Source organism: Echeneis naucrates, chromosome 21 (genome assembly GCF_900963305.1).
Source record: "Echeneis naucrates chromosome 21, fEcheNa1.1, whole genome shotgun sequence".
Classification (NCBI taxonomy): domain Eukaryota; kingdom Metazoa; phylum Chordata; class Actinopteri; order Carangiformes; family Echeneidae; genus Echeneis; species Echeneis naucrates.
In genome coordinates this window covers 17,472,505-17,491,302 of record NC_042531.1, presented here as the reverse complement: position 1 = coordinate 17,491,302, position 18,798 = coordinate 17,472,505, and the positions used below count along the sequence as shown (strand labels likewise).

General features: G+C 37.8%; 1 protein-coding gene across 1 annotated transcript in view; it reads right to left on the bottom strand.

Annotated features, from left to right (window-relative positions):
• Positions 1-18,798, bottom strand: part of dnah7 (dynein, axonemal, heavy chain 7) — a 65,551-nt gene that overhangs the window by 33,371 nt on the left and 13,382 nt on the right. Inside the window, exons 20-34 of the mRNA XM_029529748.1 lie at positions 15,943-16,136; positions 13,495-13,693; positions 13,157-13,297; positions 11,886-12,098; positions 11,684-11,793; positions 10,774-10,942; positions 9,924-10,026; positions 9,334-9,461; positions 8,951-9,163; positions 8,095-8,193; positions 7,544-7,792; positions 6,387-6,536; positions 3,883-4,065; positions 2,033-2,209; positions 1,568-1,699 (exon numbers count right to left, since the gene is read on the bottom strand). Coding sequence (XP_029385608.1) covers positions 1,568-1,699; positions 2,033-2,209; positions 3,883-4,065; positions 6,387-6,536; positions 7,544-7,792; positions 8,095-8,193; positions 8,951-9,163; positions 9,334-9,461; positions 9,924-10,026; positions 10,774-10,942; positions 11,684-11,793; positions 11,886-12,098; positions 13,157-13,297; positions 13,495-13,693; positions 15,943-16,136 — 2,460 coding nt within the window. The remainder of the gene's footprint in view (positions 1-1,567; positions 1,700-2,032; positions 2,210-3,882; positions 4,066-6,386; positions 6,537-7,543; positions 7,793-8,094; positions 8,194-8,950; positions 9,164-9,333; positions 9,462-9,923; positions 10,027-10,773; positions 10,943-11,683; positions 11,794-11,885; positions 12,099-13,156; positions 13,298-13,494; positions 13,694-15,942; positions 16,137-18,798) is intronic.

Here is an 18,798-nt window from a genome sequence, read left to right as displayed (position 1 = left end):
ATTAAATTGCACAGTAGCCATGTTCATGTATCAACCAGTGTACAGATTATTTTATGAGACAAATCCCAAAATCCACAGAGAAGAGATGACTTTGTCAGAAAAAAACAGCTAACTGCAGGAATTGGAAATGAGGCTTAGCAGCCTCATGATAGCTCCTGCTGTTAAAAGGCTGATTAATTCAGCACTTTGATAATGACTGGCTAAGAATCATGGCAGAGAAGGTTGAAAGGCATTCATCAGTGCAGCGTGCCACGGGGGGATAATAGCAGTGCTTTCAAAAGACATGATTCAGAGGCAAAAAAATCAATTGGAACTCATACAGGGGGGCAGAAGAGAGGGCTGATCTGCTAAAACTTCCACTCTTTGTGAGACTGTGAGGGGACAGACCGGATTAGAGCAATACAGTTAAAATGCAGATATTTTTTTTTTTTTTTTGGAGTAAAGTATACTGTACATACTGGTGCTTCATAAAATGAAACGTTTTTTTACATGTAGCAGAAAACAAATGTTACATTCCTAATTTTAGTCCAAAACTGGCATGAATTAAGATTTAAAAAAACTAATTCAAGCTTCAAATAATAGGAATGAATGTATCTGGATACATTTCTCTTTCAAACTCCCTGTACTTTTTAAATGTCATCTTACAACAAAATAATAATTATTAAAATTAAGAAAATAATATGTTTTTAAATTCAACAATATTTTTGCTTGCTCGACTGTAGATGGGAAAAAAAAAACCCCAAAACAAGAAGTGGTAACCTTGGTCATTTCAGTTTTAAAGCTGCTGTTGGGTCAGAATTTCACCTGTAAATTTGTAGTGCATCTTGCAAAATTAGCTCTTATTAGTCCTTATACAGAGCATTTTTATTGCAAACTATCTGTTCTCTTCCATTGTTTGGTGTAGCTAAACCGATTAATCAACAATTAAGTGTAGTTCTCAATGTAAGCATTTTTTGTTTGCCTTGATTATTTTTTTATGCTTCTACAAGCAAAAACCACATGCTTCAGTGTAAAGCAAAACAAAACATGACAGTGCCAGTTGCAATTATATTTTATCAGACATATTCTAAGCTTGTACTCTTGGGTAGTTTGTTTCGTTTGTATAATTTTTTTTTTGGCATATTTTTGCTCTAATGCAGCCACGTAAGTGCCCAGTCACCTGGCACTCTGTGCTGAAGAGGACACAGAGGATACAGAAAGAGGACATGAAATGTGATATGACAGATCAGTCATTCTCGGAGTGCACCAGTGGTTGTCTTTTTTGTCTACAAATTTTCAGAACCGCTAATCTCACAAGAGCCCTATATGTTGCATCATCTAATTACATGTTTAACCCTCATGAAATGGCAATGAAACATAGGCATAGCTGTGTTGACAGAAGTTAGAGAGCAAAGTAGATGTGTGTGATAGACTATTTTAAGGAAAGTGGACTTTATGTGGTGTCATGACATGAGCAGTATTACACTTTAGTTTCCTGGGGATTTTAAACTTTCCAGTACTATGTTTCATTTCTGTTATCAATAATACCACAATAATTATCACTAGAAGCTGTAGTATTAATTGTAACCTCCAACCAGGAGCAAACATCTTTCTCCTTCATGCTCTTCATCTTTGCTGTATCATGGAACTCATCCATCAAGCAGTCCATTAGGTTCATTAGGGACTTCACTAGATTGGTATCAGAGGTTGGGGACAGCTCCTGAAATTAAAACAGAAGGACACCAAATTATGTGACTATGTAAAATGTTTATAGTTGACCAGGCCAGCCAACAATATGTTGCTATATGAAATTGAAAACTCTTAAGCTTTGTATGTAAAACCTGAAGAAAGAAATACGCACACTGCAAAACAATACTAAGCATTCCTCTCACGAGAAACCCAAGTTAAAGGTGCAGATGAAGGAAGAGAACACATTTCTGATTTGCAAACCAAACTAAATCCAATCAAATCAAATTTATTTATATAGTGCGAAATCATAGCAGAGTTACAAACCACTGCCTCATAATGGTATTTCCTCAATATGGTTTAGTACCTTTGTGGCCTTTCGAATGAGCTGTACACAGACTGGCACTACACGGTCGAAAAGGCCAGAGATAAGATCTTTGTTGGTGGCATTAAGTGTTGTTGGCAGGGTATTGAGCCAGGACAGCATGAGAGGTCGCCAGCCCAGCATATGAGGCTCCATGTAGATCATACCACAGCGAGACACCTGCCACAAACATAAATCACATCTGAGAAGACACATTTACACCAGTAGCAGTTTGGTTGTTAAAGAGCATAAATGGTGTCTCAAAACAACAAATCTATCAGTATATTTTAGATCTTAACTACTGTGCATATATACTTATCTAGGATTCAGAATTAGTGAGCCAGCTCTAAGAAAACTAAGTAAAGGAGTTAGATGTAGTATAGACCAGCAGTTTAGGGATGTTGTGGTCCCAGTTCAGTGAACCATTTACAACCACCACCTTTACAATGAGCTCATTTCAGTATTAACATCATCTTGGTAAACGTCTAAATTACAGCCAGTATCCAAATAGTAGCTACAAACAAGATACATACTAGCAGATATAGCATCAAGTCCCAAAAAGGGGAAAGTGTCACAAAGCAGTACAGGTACATTTAGAAGACAAGAAGAGCAGAAATGGGTCAAGGTACAAAGAAACATTTGGCATACATTAAGATACTGTAGGAACGAAAGAAAATAAAGTTAAGGGTTGACGTTAAATAGCTTTCACAGACAAAGAGAGAAAGAGATCAACAACGCACAAAAGGGACCATAACCAAAGTATGAGGAATTCAGAGTAACACAAAGAAATGACGCCTCTAATTTCAGCATGATGAAAGGAGTAGATGCCATGCTATAGAGAATCAAAACTAGAAGTTTGTTTGATAAAAAAGGAGAGCCAGGTTGATGCATTTAGGGAGATGCTATTTTCTCAAGGAGCCACTGTATGCACTGCAACGGCAAACCTTTGTTACAGCATCAACAAACCACAGTGAATTGTGAAATTAAAACACTTTTCCTATATAATGCATAATATCCATACAAAGATTGTAGTTAATGTCAAAGGAGTGAGAGGGCTGTGTAGCAATTCTTATCTCTTTAGTTTGGCCAAGTTTGACTTGTTTAACATCACTTACTAAAAGTCTACATTGGATATTTTGTTTGGGAGTGACAGTATGAACCCTCAGTGTTTTATTCCCTCCTGGTTAATAGCATCATTGGCTAATAAAATGAAATAGCTGGTGACACAGACTTTTTTGTCTGCAGGAGGCAGCAGAGGCGATAATTGCACTCCAAAGGGAATTATGTCTTACATCCACAAAAAGCTGTTCTTTATTAAAGCTGAAAAGCATTCTTTCTTTTTCTTTTGTTTTGCTTGGTCAGGATGTGAAGTTGAAGAATGCTTAGCTAATCAAAGATAAAGTGTACTAACTCACTACATTACTTAAACATAATACTTCTTTATAAATCTTATAAAAAGTATAAATATTATTTACACCCATTAACACAATAAATTAATATATCTGGTAATGTGTCTGATAATATGCAAATATGCACCCAATGACTTCATAGTTACATATAACGCTGTTAGTTGTTCCCATGACAATTTCTGTGTAATGTAATATGAGTAGATAAAAGAAAAGTGAACAAGACAGCTGAAGGACATCGTCATTGACTAGAAGGCTGGATATTTAATAAAGTAAGGCATAAAGGGCATCATAAATAATACTCTGTGTGAAAACAGGAGGAATGATAAAATTATGTGGGTTGGGGCCTTATGGATTTTGGAATGGAATAATATTTGCCTGAAAAAAAAACTACCATATGTGTACAAATATTCAGTTTGGAAAAAAGCTGGGAAAAGTTCTGCCCACCGTGGCTGGTGATGCCACCTCGAGGTCCATGGGTTCAAAGATGAGGCTCATTTGTGGGGACATCTGAATGATCTCGCCACTCATCAGACACAGCTTCTTGTTGTCATCGAGGACTGTATTCATATTCTCAATCCACACAGCATCCACTGGGCCATCAAAGATCAGCCATTTTCTGTCAGGGCTCTAAGAGCACAAGGGATAAGAATGCTCCGATTTTGACAGAATAATTTAAGCATAGTAATAATTTCTTTTTGCTGTAATGAATCAAAAGATAATTAGATAATAGACAAATGCAGGCTAAAATAAAGTCATGGAAATGTATGGAATTACTGACATGTAGGGATGGAATTACAGAAAAATAAAAGAATTAATACATAAAACATTCTACTTTTACGCCTAGAAGGTAGGTCCCTGCAGTGATTAAGCATATAGGATTTGACAAGAATTCAGTTCACACCAAGGGCTTTGTATGAAAGTCATATCCTACACTGTATTTATGAATGCGTACTTTCAAGGACACCAAAAAACGAATTCGAGCAAAGAATGTTTGGTAAATGAATGAAATTAACACCTACACTGTCATAATAGAGGTGGACAACAAGCGTCAATTCTACAGTTAAATGGGCTGGCAAGAGCTGTGCTTTAAATTGATTTGTTGTAATATAAACAAATGGATATGCCTGGTCTAGGGCCATCTGGTGCTTGAGAGGGAATAGAATATGCTGTAATGTAATGATCTGGGAACATTGGTACTGAGGAAAAAAATGCATTTTGAATGCAGAGAGTTTAAAACTCACATTGCGGTTAACTTCAGATTAGGACAAGTTTTTATACTTGTTTAGTCAAGTATAAAACAAAAAAGAAAGATCAAAACAAACACAGGCCTTTGCCCACAAACGGAAATTACTTTTTTGACAATGAATTAAGACAAGGCTTGTTCGTATGCTGTCCTTTCATCGCATTTTAATGGCAGTGTGCACTGCTTCAGCTGTAATCACCACTACACACAACCCCTACTTAATTACAAAAAACATTTCTAAATAACAACTTTACATAAATACAACATTTTTAAAATGACAAGTTCATTTGGAAGGAATTTAACAAAAAAGGCAAATTATTTTCCATTATGATATCCCTCCACTGCAATCTGTAAATTGTCAGCCCATGTGTACCTTGTGTTACTAGTTGTATGCACATAAAGGGAGTTCTAAATTTAACAACAGCAAAGTGCTTTTTTCATTTACCCTGTCATTGCTGCTTTTCTTTCAACAATCTTGCAATTAATGAGCGTGTCATGTCTATTGTGCAATGTTCCTTCCTAAATTTGTCAATTTAGAGTAGATGATAATCCACCTAACTCTCATTTTCTTGATGCACATTACCTATAGTTTAGACAGAACCTTTGGTTGCACCCCAATGTGCTATGAGTGCTACTTGCTTTAACATTTTGACCCACTGGGAAAAGTGAGGCATGACTCTATCTATGTCTATCCTGACCGAGACAAGGTCACTATAGTTATGTATGTGTATAGCTCAAAACGGCTTAAGTAGAGATATAAAAAAGTTGCTAGTTTTAAAAAAAAAAAAAAAAGTCTATTTTAATACTAATTCAAGTAAATAAAAAGTAAACAGATCGAGAGAGGAGAGGAAAACCGTCACAATCCAAAACACACAAAATGATCATAATGAATACCCCCGGTAATTCTCTGGCCCGTGAAATTAACTACAAAAGGCAGAGCAAACAAACCTGCAATATTCCTGTACAATAGTTGAAGAGGTAAATTTGCCTACTGCAGTAAATAATGGCAAAAATGTTACAAAACTTGAAAGTGCACATAAGTTACCTTCATTAAACCAAGGCCCCATTTGATTACAGCATAGTGACTACATTATCGGGTCAGGTTGTTTATCACCAAAATCTTGCTGATGAAAGTGTGAAAACTATATAAACACAAAGTTCTCTTCAAGCCAGAGACTCAATTAATGACCTTGCAAAGCAACATCCCTTTCTGACAGTGCCAACAGTAAAACACCTTCCTACTGTCTTATGAGCCATGTCCTTATCCACCAGGAGGTGTGGCATCTCCACAAGGATAAATTATATGGGTTTCCTTCCCCTCCTCATAACTGAAGGAATATGGTCTGGTTTTCTGCTTTTGAATTTCAACATAAAAGCCCAGTGGAATAATAACAGCTAGTTTATACCAAATCAATAGGAAATACGTGTAGACTTCAAGTTGAAGTCAACACTGCAAGAGAATATTTGGGAATATTCTGTATACTGTTATACTATAATGTTACAGTATCCACATAGGACACCCATACGATTTAAAATGTTCAAATGTGTGAATGAAGCTGCATAGGTCCCACTTCTGAACCCAATTAACAAGTATCATTTGTGAGACCACACTATGTGTGACCATAGTGTTTTTTCACATAGTTGATTGTGTCTTAATCAAAATCTGTTTAAAATACTGTGTCCTTCAGGAATTAAAGCATCTTACCAGGGATGAAGCAAAGGCTCTGTAGCTCACAGCAAGGATGCCATCAGACCACTCGTGAGAGACAGGATCAAACTGGCCGTACAGCTGCCCCATAGTGATGGATTTTGGGTTGATAACAGTGATCTGTACCTCGTTTTCATCCATTAGACCCTGATATAACAATCACATACACAGACAGAGAAAAACATCTTACACCTCCTATATATATCAAATATAAGGGTGTTTTAACTTAGAGGTTATAGATTTCATAGAGAAAGGAGCAAAGATTTTATTAAGCATACTGGCCACTCATTTAACTAATTTTATTGATGCAAAGAGTCAAACTGCATATAGAACTTCAGCTATTATGACAAGACTTCTGCTAACTGAGGAAGAAAAGCAAAAACTGTGAAAAGGGGCTTTTAAGACAAGGTGTCGCTTTGAGTTACAAATAACGAGAGAGCAAGCTGCTGATGACAAAAAAAAAAAAAAAAAAACAATACAAAAAGGATAGAGAGGGGAGAGGGTTGGACATGATCAGTGGATGTGCAGCGACAAGGATGACGATGATAAATGTAGGTTCCCAGGCATTCCATCAGGAGGCCTTCATCTGTCTCCTTGGTGGGATGCCTCTCAGCCCTTTCAGCCATGTAAATACAACAAGGCAGTTCTGCTTTTTGCTGTGAGATCGATAACTACTACACAAAGACTACAGCTTTGACAAATTGGATGGATGTGTTTACTTGGAACAAACATGTAGCGCAGATAAGCCTTGGATATTGATTATAATGCATATTCTTTTACTTGACATGAAGGTTTAGAGATATTTTTAAAAGACTGAGTCCCAAGGACTCAGGAAACTCCATCAAAATCCATAATAAATGACCAGACCAGACAATACCTGACTTGAATGTGACAAAACAGTTGGACCTCAAGGACAACTACAGGAATGACACCAAGCTATTCATCAGGACTTGGCACAATGTAAGAAATACTAGAAACAGCATATACTATATAGGTTTATATGCAATCCTCTTTCCAGAACTTCCATTTCCATTATCTTGAATCACATTTCCTTTCTAATTTCTCCAACCTTCTAAGTTAGCAAAACCAGCTTTGACTTCCTATTTTTGTCAACAGTCTTCTAAAGCCTTCCAAATAGATTCACAAAACCATACCTTTTCACAGACGTCATGAAGGGCTGCTGCCAGCACACGGTAGGCACTGGTCTTTCCTCCAAAGGGCTCCCCCACCAGCATGAATCCATGCCTCACTATCATCATCTCAAATATCTGCAGGATTTTCTCAATAAAGAAATCTGTGGCTTGCAGGTTCATGCGTCTGCAGTTTTCCTCAATGGCCTCCAGCAGGGTGCTGTAGTCTCGTTTTGGGAGCTTGACCCCCGGGAAGAGGTCAGAGGTGATACCCTGAGATGGAAAGAGTAAGTTGGTCAAGAGAAGAAAGATTATAGAAGGGGAGAGCAAAAATATATATACATAATAAATAAAATATACAAAGTTTCACCATAAGACGTGTGGGGTGAGAACAGATGCAAGATACACTTATTTAGGAACTCTAACACACATTCACCTAAAATCTTCTGACTTTAACAGATCTGTAGTAAGATCTGTCTGGTAGTTCTGAATGAACTGACTGCAATTAGAATGTGCTGATATAATTTGATGTGTACCACTGTGTTCAAGACAGGAGGAGCTCCATTCTATCACACCTCAAAAAGCTTCAGATCATGCGCCAAAAACTTGGGAAGATTGACATCAATAATGGATCTCAGCAACAGCATGTCTTCGTTTTCCTCTGGAAAAGCAAGCTGACCCAAGGAAGATGGAAAGGAAAAGAAAATAGGAGACATAAACAGAGGCAAAATAGGGGTAAATGAAAAAAATTTGATTTATTGGGCTTTGTGGAGTTTCTCAGTTTCTCAGTATAATTTCTCAGTGCCACATTTAGCTGCCAACGAACCCTTCACACATCAGGCCACCTAGTTGAAGGCATTAGAGTGTATAAAGAGGTCAAAAGGAGATTGTCATGTTGTGGTTGAAAATAGGTATGGGACCATTTCCATATTTCTCACTGTGTTCGTAAAAAATACTCATGCGGAGTAGACGCAAATTTTGGGTGAAATAAAGAAGCCCTCAATTGTACATACAATCCAAATAGTATCACAATACTACCCATATGCAACTCAACTATTAATAACCAAAACATGCTTATTCAGCATCAAAAATGTTTCTATATCTGTGTTGAGGATTAGGCAAGACATTACACTTTGTTTTCCTTTTAAATAACTCAGCTCTACATTTAGCAACACAGTGAGCCTGAGTTGAGAAATTGTTTCACCACAGTTAGACACTTTTTTGGACTTCTTACTGTTGTCCTGTGATCAAAGACTGTTCTATTTTCTTAAAAAAAAAAAAAAAAACTTTAAATCTTCAAAAAATGACACTATAACAGTATGGGGCATCCAAAACAAACAATGGCAGCATTGTTATACTGCCACAGAAAAAAATCTGATCTATAATGAACAATGACTTCCTTCATATCAAAGTAATTGTGTTTTGATGTACCTTGAGGTTTCCAGCAGCAGTGAGCACAGACTTGACAGCTCTCATCCCATAGTCATAGTGATGCTGTGAGGATAACTGCTCCGAACAGAGCCGATAGGTCGCTACAATTTTCACTGACAGTGGACGTGCAGTCACAAAGCCGCATGAGTAGAGGACAATCTCTGCAATCATTGCATAGTCTGGTACCATCATAGCCACAGTCCTGAATAGGGCCTGGTGTAAAGAAACGGTTTTGATTAGTGGAAAAATATTGTATATTTCAAAACATTTTAGTATGTCTAAATTCATTGGTATAAAATAGTTCCATATTTTATGCCTAAAAAAATTGTTTTGCAAAATGTATTATTTACAATAGAAATAATGCCCACAAACTGATATTGTACCTTCAGGTTGTCTGGCAGCTCAGAGCGTCCAGCATAGCCAGGATTCATAGTAATGAACACAGCACAGGAGGGGTCCAGTTTTAGCTCTGTTCCCTCAAACATCAGCATCTCACTATGTGCAGCAATTCCTGAAAACATTGATAAATTTACCCTATGTTATATTATTTGCCTTATAGCTTTTTGCATATTAACTCATAAACTCATTTAGGCTCATTTCTTCTTTCTCATTGCAGTTTTGGACCACTGCTTTTTTGGACCCATTTTGTTGAGTACCCTGGGGACAGGATCCATAGTAGTTAAGTAATATACAACTATTAGTAGTTGAGTTTATCCTCCTTTCCTCCTTCTGAAGCAAGTCATTCAACCCTAGAGTACCCATGGAAGATGTTGTTGTATTGCAGTGAACAAAGCTGTGCTTGAAGTCCTGCTGGCCAGCCTGTACACATAGCCGTAGTTCCATGTTCTGCCTCTCCATAGTCTAAAATTTCTAAAGCTTTTTTTGTTGGAAATTGCCAAATATGTTTCTGGCGCACTGCCAGCTAAAAGAAGAATCAAAAGGAGACAAAGTTAATGTCAAAACAAGCACAAACCTCTCTGAATGGTGAGTATCTGTTGAGCTACCACAGATAGCACCTCCAAATCAATGCGGTTAAACTCATCAAAGCAGGCCCAAGCTCCACAGGACAAGAGGCCCTGATCACACGAATAAACACATCAACACACACAGATAGACACAAACAGAACTTATTAACTGTTAATTTAAATTGCAGGTGTTGCCGGTGTATGTGAGTTATTTAAATATAGCAAGTGGGAGGTAATTTTAGCAGAAAGTAAGCAATTTTTCTGTAAACAAAAATTGCTGTGAAGTTTTTCTGCAGTCATTTTGTGTGCTGTTTGTGGGTTCAAAGCATATACATAACTGTAATTACACAACACTGATCAGCTGTAGAAGTACTAGGTAGCAGTGAACAAAGACCCCTAGCTGAGACATTATTGCAGGAGAGTGCTACTTTTCAAAGGATAAACGGTAATATCCTTTTCTTGCACCTTGGTGCACTAGAAAATTGTAATAAGTAGTACATGTGGAAATTATTGCATACATTTTAATAAAGCTAGGCAAACACACCTGTACTACCACCCTGCGTTGTACTGTATTTGTGAAGCCAGGTTATGGAAATGGGTATTCCATTGTTTGTACAGTGGGTATGCTAGTGTGCTGCTGTGGTTGGTTTTTCCCCCGAGCTACAGCACAAAGCAGTACATGGAGATATGTGCTTATCAATTAATTATTATGAATAAGGCATTTTTAAGAGCTTTGTTTAACTTCAGTGTAGGAAAGAGGCTTTCAGTATATATCAGCTATTGTTCAGTAGGTGAGTGTTGCTTTAAATCTGTGTTTATTTAAAGGGAAATTATTGTTATTAAAAAAAAAAAACTTACTTTGAAGAATTTGCCCAGAGCAATGTAGTCAAGTCCATCAGAGCAGTTGAAGACAACACACTGCTTGGCAACAGCCTTTGCCAAATCCTTGGTTGTCTCTGTCTTTCCTGTGCCAGCTGGGCCCTCGGGTGCCCCTCCCAAATGGAGATGGAGGGCACCAAACAAAGTGCTGAAGGAGGAAGAACAGACAGGACAAAGCTTATAGCTTCAGGTGTAGTTTTCCTCATTGCAATTACTGCCTCAATTGACAGGAGCATGTCAGAGCAAATCCACTCCAGCTAGCTGACAAAATGTTAACTGAGATGTGTCTGTGAGGCTCACTGCAGTGATGCATTTTAAAACCATCTGGTGGCATTTTCTTTCATAACTTGATAACATTGTAGTAAAGTTCCTCCGATGTGAAGAACACATGCATTTCTTTGTCTAATAGTATAGCCAGCCACTCGATTATCTATGATTTCTCTTTGTATTTGAAACATATTTCTTTATAATTGGTTATCTGAGTAGTTGTCATCTTGCTAAACAGTTTTATGACCAGCTTGTCAGACTCCAGCAATCATGCCACAGTTAAAGTCACTGAGATTAAATGAAGTTCTTCACCTGTTTCCTTGTTCTGCATGATTGTAGGCAAAGCACTATAGCTGCATTGGCTAACTGCATTGAAAAAGCAGGTCTACAGTTACTTGGTAAATGGATAATTGCATTTGATATATTTTTTATATTGAAATACTGTATTCCCCATCAATAAAGCACATCTACATTATTATTTAGAACATTCCTTCTCATCTTCAGATCCATAAGTACAAATTTTAGTGGGAATAGCAGTCAGTCAGCTGGTAAGCATTGTCTGATCAGCATCAATTATTTCCAAGTTTATGATAAAGTCAGTTCACTCGTGCAGTGGCATTACCGGTAACAGCGGTCGGTGAGAGGAGTTATAACCAGACGTGGTGTGTTACCGAGGTATTCATAACCATAGGGCAAACCAGCATTGATCATCTTGGTCTGGAGGTGGTTTTCCTGCACAGTGTGCAATGCAGAAATCAATCACTGAAATAATGATTTATGGCTCCCTGAAGACTTTCAGCAAATTATTTGTCTCATCCACCTACCACCCAGTAGTACCGCAGTTGGCTGAGCCACTCAAAGTCATTCTCGTCACTTATTCCTTTTTGCACCAGTGCAGCCAGTACATCCCTGGCATGGACATCTAGCACAACAAGGGCTCCAAGGGTCACACGATTTTGCTTCGACAGCTTGCCTCGTACAAGTGCCACAATGTCATCAATCTGTCTATTGTTCTCCTCCAGGTAGGTATCTAGGGCCTGAGGGAGAGAAGCATCATTATCGCATGCTATCAAGGCCCCATCTATAAACTAAAGGTCATAAGTTTAAATCCTGCAACAAGTATGGACATGCATCAATATCTAGATGTCTACATGAAAGACACCACACTTCATGTGAGGTATATTTAAATATATCATGTATGATACAAAGAGACTTCCCTTTACACTATAGTTACTAAACAGCATTATGTCTAATACTGATAGTAATAGCGTGGTTGTGGCAGCCATCCTCTGCTGGCTATGTCAACTAAATAATAACTAAATTACAGCTCATACGTTGTAGTTTTCCGATAACTGATGTGGCAGATTGTAATTCTTATTTACAGCAACTATCCAAACCATCTTCACCTGTCAGCTGCTTAAAAAGAAAGTGCTTTGAAACAGCATAGATGCAAGGTTGGAGGGAACGTCACAAGGTAAGCCATTATGGTACAATTCATTGAGAGGTAAACTGTTTGTCACAAAATTTGTCAAAGAGTATTGAGCCTTCTTTGACCTCACAATGAGAACCTTTAAAATCCTTTTTTTTAGACTGTTTCTCATCCTCTGCCTTAGACTGCAGACTGAGCTGTGTACGTTACCATAGTTACAACTTTGCTCGAGACATCAAAGTGTACTGTAGTTGATATGTTGCAGATACCAGTTGTTACCATGGTTACAGATTTTATACAAACCTAATAACATTTCAGAAAGTAATGTGTAATGATGATTAATAAATGATAATGTGTTTCAGAAAAATATGCTGGTTTTTAAACAGAATAATACATGCAGGAAAAGCCTGTGCAAAAATATTAAGTCTGTTGCAAAGCAAAAAAAAAAGTTTAATTGCAACATTTTGAAGAGTGTGGCATTAAAAGAATGGCCTATCTTTCTTTTCAGATGGTTTTAAAAGGTCTCCTGACTTTCCAAACAGTAGTAGGTGTTGTAAAATTATAATCTTTGTTCTTTAAACAGGCCAGATCATTAACTCTGTTTCTCAGACATATTGACACTGTAAATGAGATGCACAAACTATAAAGAAATGCAGATTTGATCACCTTCTGCCCTGAAATGATGGCTTCATGGATATTTTTTGTCCAGTAGACCTGTGACACACACAGAACAGTCTGGCCTGGCCAAGCACGCACCCAGTTGATCCTCAACTCATTTGGATATGCCTGAATTGCTTCTCCAATTACCTACAGTGGAAGGAGAGACAGAGGTTTTAGCTGCTTTTAAAGTGACGCCTGTTTCTTTATCAGAGAAGGTTCTGAGAGAAGCCTTGAAGCTCCAGGCTCAACTTTGTTTGCATGTATTTGTTTGATTGTGTATATAATTAGAGGATTTAAAAAAATATATATATATCAATAAAGTGCAATAAAAGTCCACATAACACCTTGTGCAGCGAGGTAATCATGCCATTCTCTAGCTCCAGGAGCCACTTTTCCACCTGGCCCCTGGCTTTGGAGGTGGAAATGATATCCAGCAGCTGGACCACTTCACCCTCACTGCTCTTCATGTGAGTGATGTCCAGCACATCAGTGAACACCACACTAGCAATGCCTTCAAAGCACTTCTTTAGATGAGGCTGCACCCTGGAGGAGAGGAAGAGAAGAAAATGTTATCACTTTGGTGGTGTCTAATATCTATAGTATAGTGTACATATATAGTGTACACTACAGTGTGTAGACTATATGGTATAGGTCCTAGAATATTGGAAGTATCTTGGGGACTTTTTATGGAATCACCAGCGTAAATAGCTAGACTCACAATTGTTTCACAGATCTATTTCCAACACTAATGAAGCTACCTACACAAGCCACAAAAGTGCTAATGTTGTCCAGCTTAGGTTTGTTTGTGCACACAGGCAACTGTCATTAATTATATGTATGTGGATCACCAAGAGAAAATTCTAGGCTGCAATAGTACTATATGTAGCCCAGAGTGTTTAAATAGGGACATTTATGATTTGACTGAGTCCAACAAACATTTTCAAAAATGTTTAAAACGGTGAAAAAAGTGAAACAAAAATTTAACACATACTATCAGCATATTTTAAAAAATATCATCCCACTAGGGGTCCTATTTACTATTGGTGACCCTAAAGTAAGGGTTGTTTATTAATCCACATTTATACTGAGTGTCCATGCTGTTTGTCACTGGTAATGATTTTAAAATTTGCATTTGTAAAATAGAAAAATAATAAATCACCCAGCTTGAACCAGCTATCCCCTGCTGTGAAATGTTAGGGATATGGTCTTCTTGAAGGATGAAAAAAGCATGAAAGGAATAACTTCTTCATGGTTTCTGCCTTTTTTTAAAGAAAAGTTGCATGGTATCACTTGAACATAGCTGTATTGTTTTAGGTTAGGTTTAGTGAGAAAACAACACTGGTAAATTTGTGCTTATTTGTTAATGACAGCCATGGTTGCTGTTCAGTTTTTACAACTTAAAAACAAAACAAAAAAGAGCTTGAAATTGAATTCCAAGTTAAGACTACTTTTTTCGAGAAACTCTCCAGTTACTGTTGATTTATTGTTTACTCTGGCACAGAGACTATGCTGAGGTGTAAGTCACACACAGACTACTGGTCATCGTATACCCAAAGGTACCAACTCAGCAAAGATGCTGTGCTATTCTTCTATCAGAACCATCTTCTGGCAAGAAACAATTTGATCCATAGAGCTGAAGTACAATTTTTCCTGCAAAGAATGCATGTCATCCAAGCCTCTGTCTTTCTGAGAAAAATGTCTCTTCAACTACTTCATCAATGACAACTGTAACAAAGGAATAACACCTCTTTTAATTTACATCAGCATTCTCACGTCTCTACGAAGCAACACCATTTTCATTATGACTTTTTCTAAAATGTGGAGGGTGACATGTTTACTAAATCTCAAAGTTTGCTTTGGCAATGGCGATATAATTAAGCCGCACTGTGCATTGCCAACATAGATTTATTTCCACATTTTTTTCTTCACACTGGCAGACACCATGTCCCTATACTGTTATGTATTTCTATGTTGGTTCTTATTCTATTTCTGTTGCCACAAACCATGGGCAATTGTTCTCATTCTGCGAAAACATGCAGGAAACATACAAATTAGTGAAGTCTTCTGATGCTAAAACATTAAAACTTTGGCATTTGGTTACATTTGAGGACTCTTATTTAAAAGTATCACTGAAAAAAAGAAAGCTCCTTTTTAAGTCCTGCAATGCATTCAATGACCAGTAGCTGTAGACCCCAAACCCAGGCCAATCTGTACAACTGATACTGGTCTTTAGTGCACCTGCACTGATGTGATAGGAATGCCAGGAGTCAGGGACAGCAGAATGAAAAGAAATGGGAGAAATAGAAAGAAGGAAGACATTAAGAAGCTGGAAAATATTTTGTCTCAATTCCCATTCCACCAAGGTTAGTTTGTTATCAGGAAGCTATGTGGTGATTAAAAAAAATACAAGTTCTTGGCTGAATATTTCCCAGCCACAGCATGAGTTTCTGAAAGGCCATAACTTTTGGGTTCTGAATCTCTCAGATTTTCATTCTTTCCTTCATTATGTGATGTATTACAGATTCTGGTTCAGGCTTGAGTTTATTTATCATTACCTACACACAATACACAGACATACTGTCTACTAAGTAATTACTTGGTCAATAAATTAAAACTCTTCGAGACCAGTCTATAAGTGGATTCAAATGTTTTTCTTGGACAACCACATTGCTGTTCATCATTACCATTACTTGTAGTATACTACATAACAACTGATATTAATCATTAGAATCAAGAATCAATATGGTCAAAAACATATCATTCTGATTCTGGGCAATAATCTGTGTGATTACCTTGTGGGGTCTTTGGTCTCAGAGAGGATCTCCAGCAACTCCTCATTGGACAGGAAAAAGAAACGAGGGAAATAGAGACGCTTCTTCTCCAAGTAGTTATTCAGCCCCTTGAGGATGTGCTCCAGGAGCTCATTAGACTTTTTTAGGCTCTCCAACATTTTTTCAATGGCAATCACTGCCAGCACATGCTTGTCCTACCACAGGCGAGAGAATAGTGTTTTAAAACAAGCAATCCCTTTAGTCAAGCAGTCTTTGTGTCAAAAAATAAAATGGAGATGTTAATGTCACTACCAATATCTATCAAGGCAGCAGTAAGACATAAGATATACATATATGTCAGAAACAAGAAATTTGGTGTTTCAACTTGTTAGTCAGTTTAACACCTAATAAGAATGAGCTGTTATAAACTATTTACTTCCTTCACATCTTTGAACTGTCATTCTTTTTCCCAATGGGACACTCAATCTCCCCAAAGCAGCAGAAATTTGATCATATTTGCCCCTTAGGTCGCCCATTTTTACTTTTGTACCATGGCTGCTGATCCTACAATAACTGATGAATGTGCTCCACATCACATGCACAATTTTTATTCAAAATATAAATACAATCTAAAATATACTATATATTTTAATTTACCAAGGAAACATATAGCAGGGAGATGGTTTGTTGTGTTTTGTGTTTTTTTTTTGTTTTTTTTTCCAATATGGCAGTGTCATTGCTGCCGTGATAGTAACACTCAAAAACTGCAATATCTTCCTTCAGCAGCGCCCACTCTGTGCTTCACAGTGAGGCCTACTTGTCACACAGCACCCTAGAAAAATCTGTGATGGGATTGTAATAGAGATTTTACCTGAGGCCTGTCTGGCACCTATGAAATATTTCAGGTCTGATATAATCTCATCTGTACACTAATTCAATATCCTCTGGAACTGTCAGCCCCAGGAAGTGCCAAAATAAAAAGTCTATCTCATCTTCAAGGTTGGACACTGAGTGCCTGAAACTGCTCGTATGCTGGATCTGCTCATATGAAACTCTGACAATTCTAAATTGAAGTGCAGAGCTTGATATTATCCTTTAAATGGAAAGAAATGGACAGTAATAAAATAGAGGAGCAAGCATGAGGCCAGTTGATAAATCCTAATAGGAATAATAGGCAGACATGTTAACAAAAGTCATTGTTCCTGTTCTGTTACTGTTACTAACCCTAGTAATAAGATAAATATTTTTAAAAAGCTAAACATCAACCCTACAAGAAACAGAGCTTTTTTATTTACGGTAATCAACAATTGTCAACATGATTTCTAGCCTTTGTAAAGGGAAGCAGCATGAACTGGAAAGGAAAATGAAGATACGGTTGCATAGGTATTCTCCAAAATGATGACCGGGGCAGCACGGCAGTATAGTGGTTAGCATTGTTGCACAACAAGAAGGTTGCGGGTTCGGTTCCTGGCCTGGGGCCTTTCTGTGTGGAGTTTGTATCTTCTCCCCATGCTTGCCTGTGTGGGTACTCTGGTTCCCTCCCACCGTCCAAAGACATCATGTTTGGGTTAAATGGTGACTTTAAATTGTCTGTAAGTCTGAGTGTGAGTGTGAGTGGTTGTTGGTCTGTCTGTCTGTGTGTTGGCCCTGTGATGGACTGGTGGCCTGTCCAGGGTGACCCCACCATCACCCAATGTGAACTGGGAATGGCTCCAGAACCCCCTGCAACCCAGAAACAGATAAGTGGTAGAAGATGAATGAATAAACGAATGTTCTACTTTCATTGAGACCATTTTGGTTTCGTATCTATAAAAGCCCAAAAGTCTTTATTTTTCCTAGCAACCTGCAACATGTAAAGCTAAAAGGTAACACATTGAAAGACTGCCGCTATTGGATTGCTGGGGCTACAAAGAATGTGTTTTTGATTTCTTATTATGACTCAAGTTGGGGCACCTTTCCCTCTGGGGAAATGACAATGACTGACACTCATTTTGAAGCCAAAGCCAAATGAACAAGGTCATTAGCCAAGGCAAAGGACTAGAATCACAGACAATAAGCTTGACTTTATTGTGTTTCCATAAACCATACATTTACGATGAATAAGGGTGTCTGACTGATGAACTGTGATTCTAGGTTTTTATACTTTTTTTTAAATAGATTTCATCAGGCTTGTGCTTTTTGCAGATTCCTGAAAGGGACAATTTAATAAGGAGTTTATTTTTATATTCAGTCTGCCAGCAGGAGCTATTCATGAGCACACTGAAGGGATAACAATGCCCTAATGCATGTATTATGTGTGATAATGTAGTTTTTATGCAGATACAGAAGAGGGACACAAACTGTCCACAGCTGATATACAGGGACTGCAGTCTGTGTGTGTGTCTGTCCACACAACTGCTATATAAAATGTCTTGTGTGTTTAAGGCACATTCTGCTCAATAATTTGCCTTAAAAAGGTGTGTGTGGCATTGACAGGGGTATTATTTTCTTTTTCTTTTAAATATATTATAATTTGGTGAATTCATGAGTTTATTTGGGAACAATATGTTGCCCCACAATAAGAAGGTTGCGAGTTCGGTTCCTGGTCTTCCGGGTACGCCAGTTTCTTCCCACTATCCAAAGACATCATGTTTGGGTTAACTAGTGACTCTGAATTGTCCGTAAGTCTGAGTGAGTGTGAGTGGTTGTTGGTCTCTGTCTGTCTCTGTGTGTTGGCCCTGTGATGGACTGGTGACCTGTCCAGGGTGACTCCACCCTCATCAAGTGTGAGCTGGGATTGGCTCCAGCACCTCCTGTGACCCAGAAACGGAAAAGCGGTAGAAGATGGACAGATGGATGGATGTTTATCATTCTCCTGTGAACACTGCAGGGTCAATT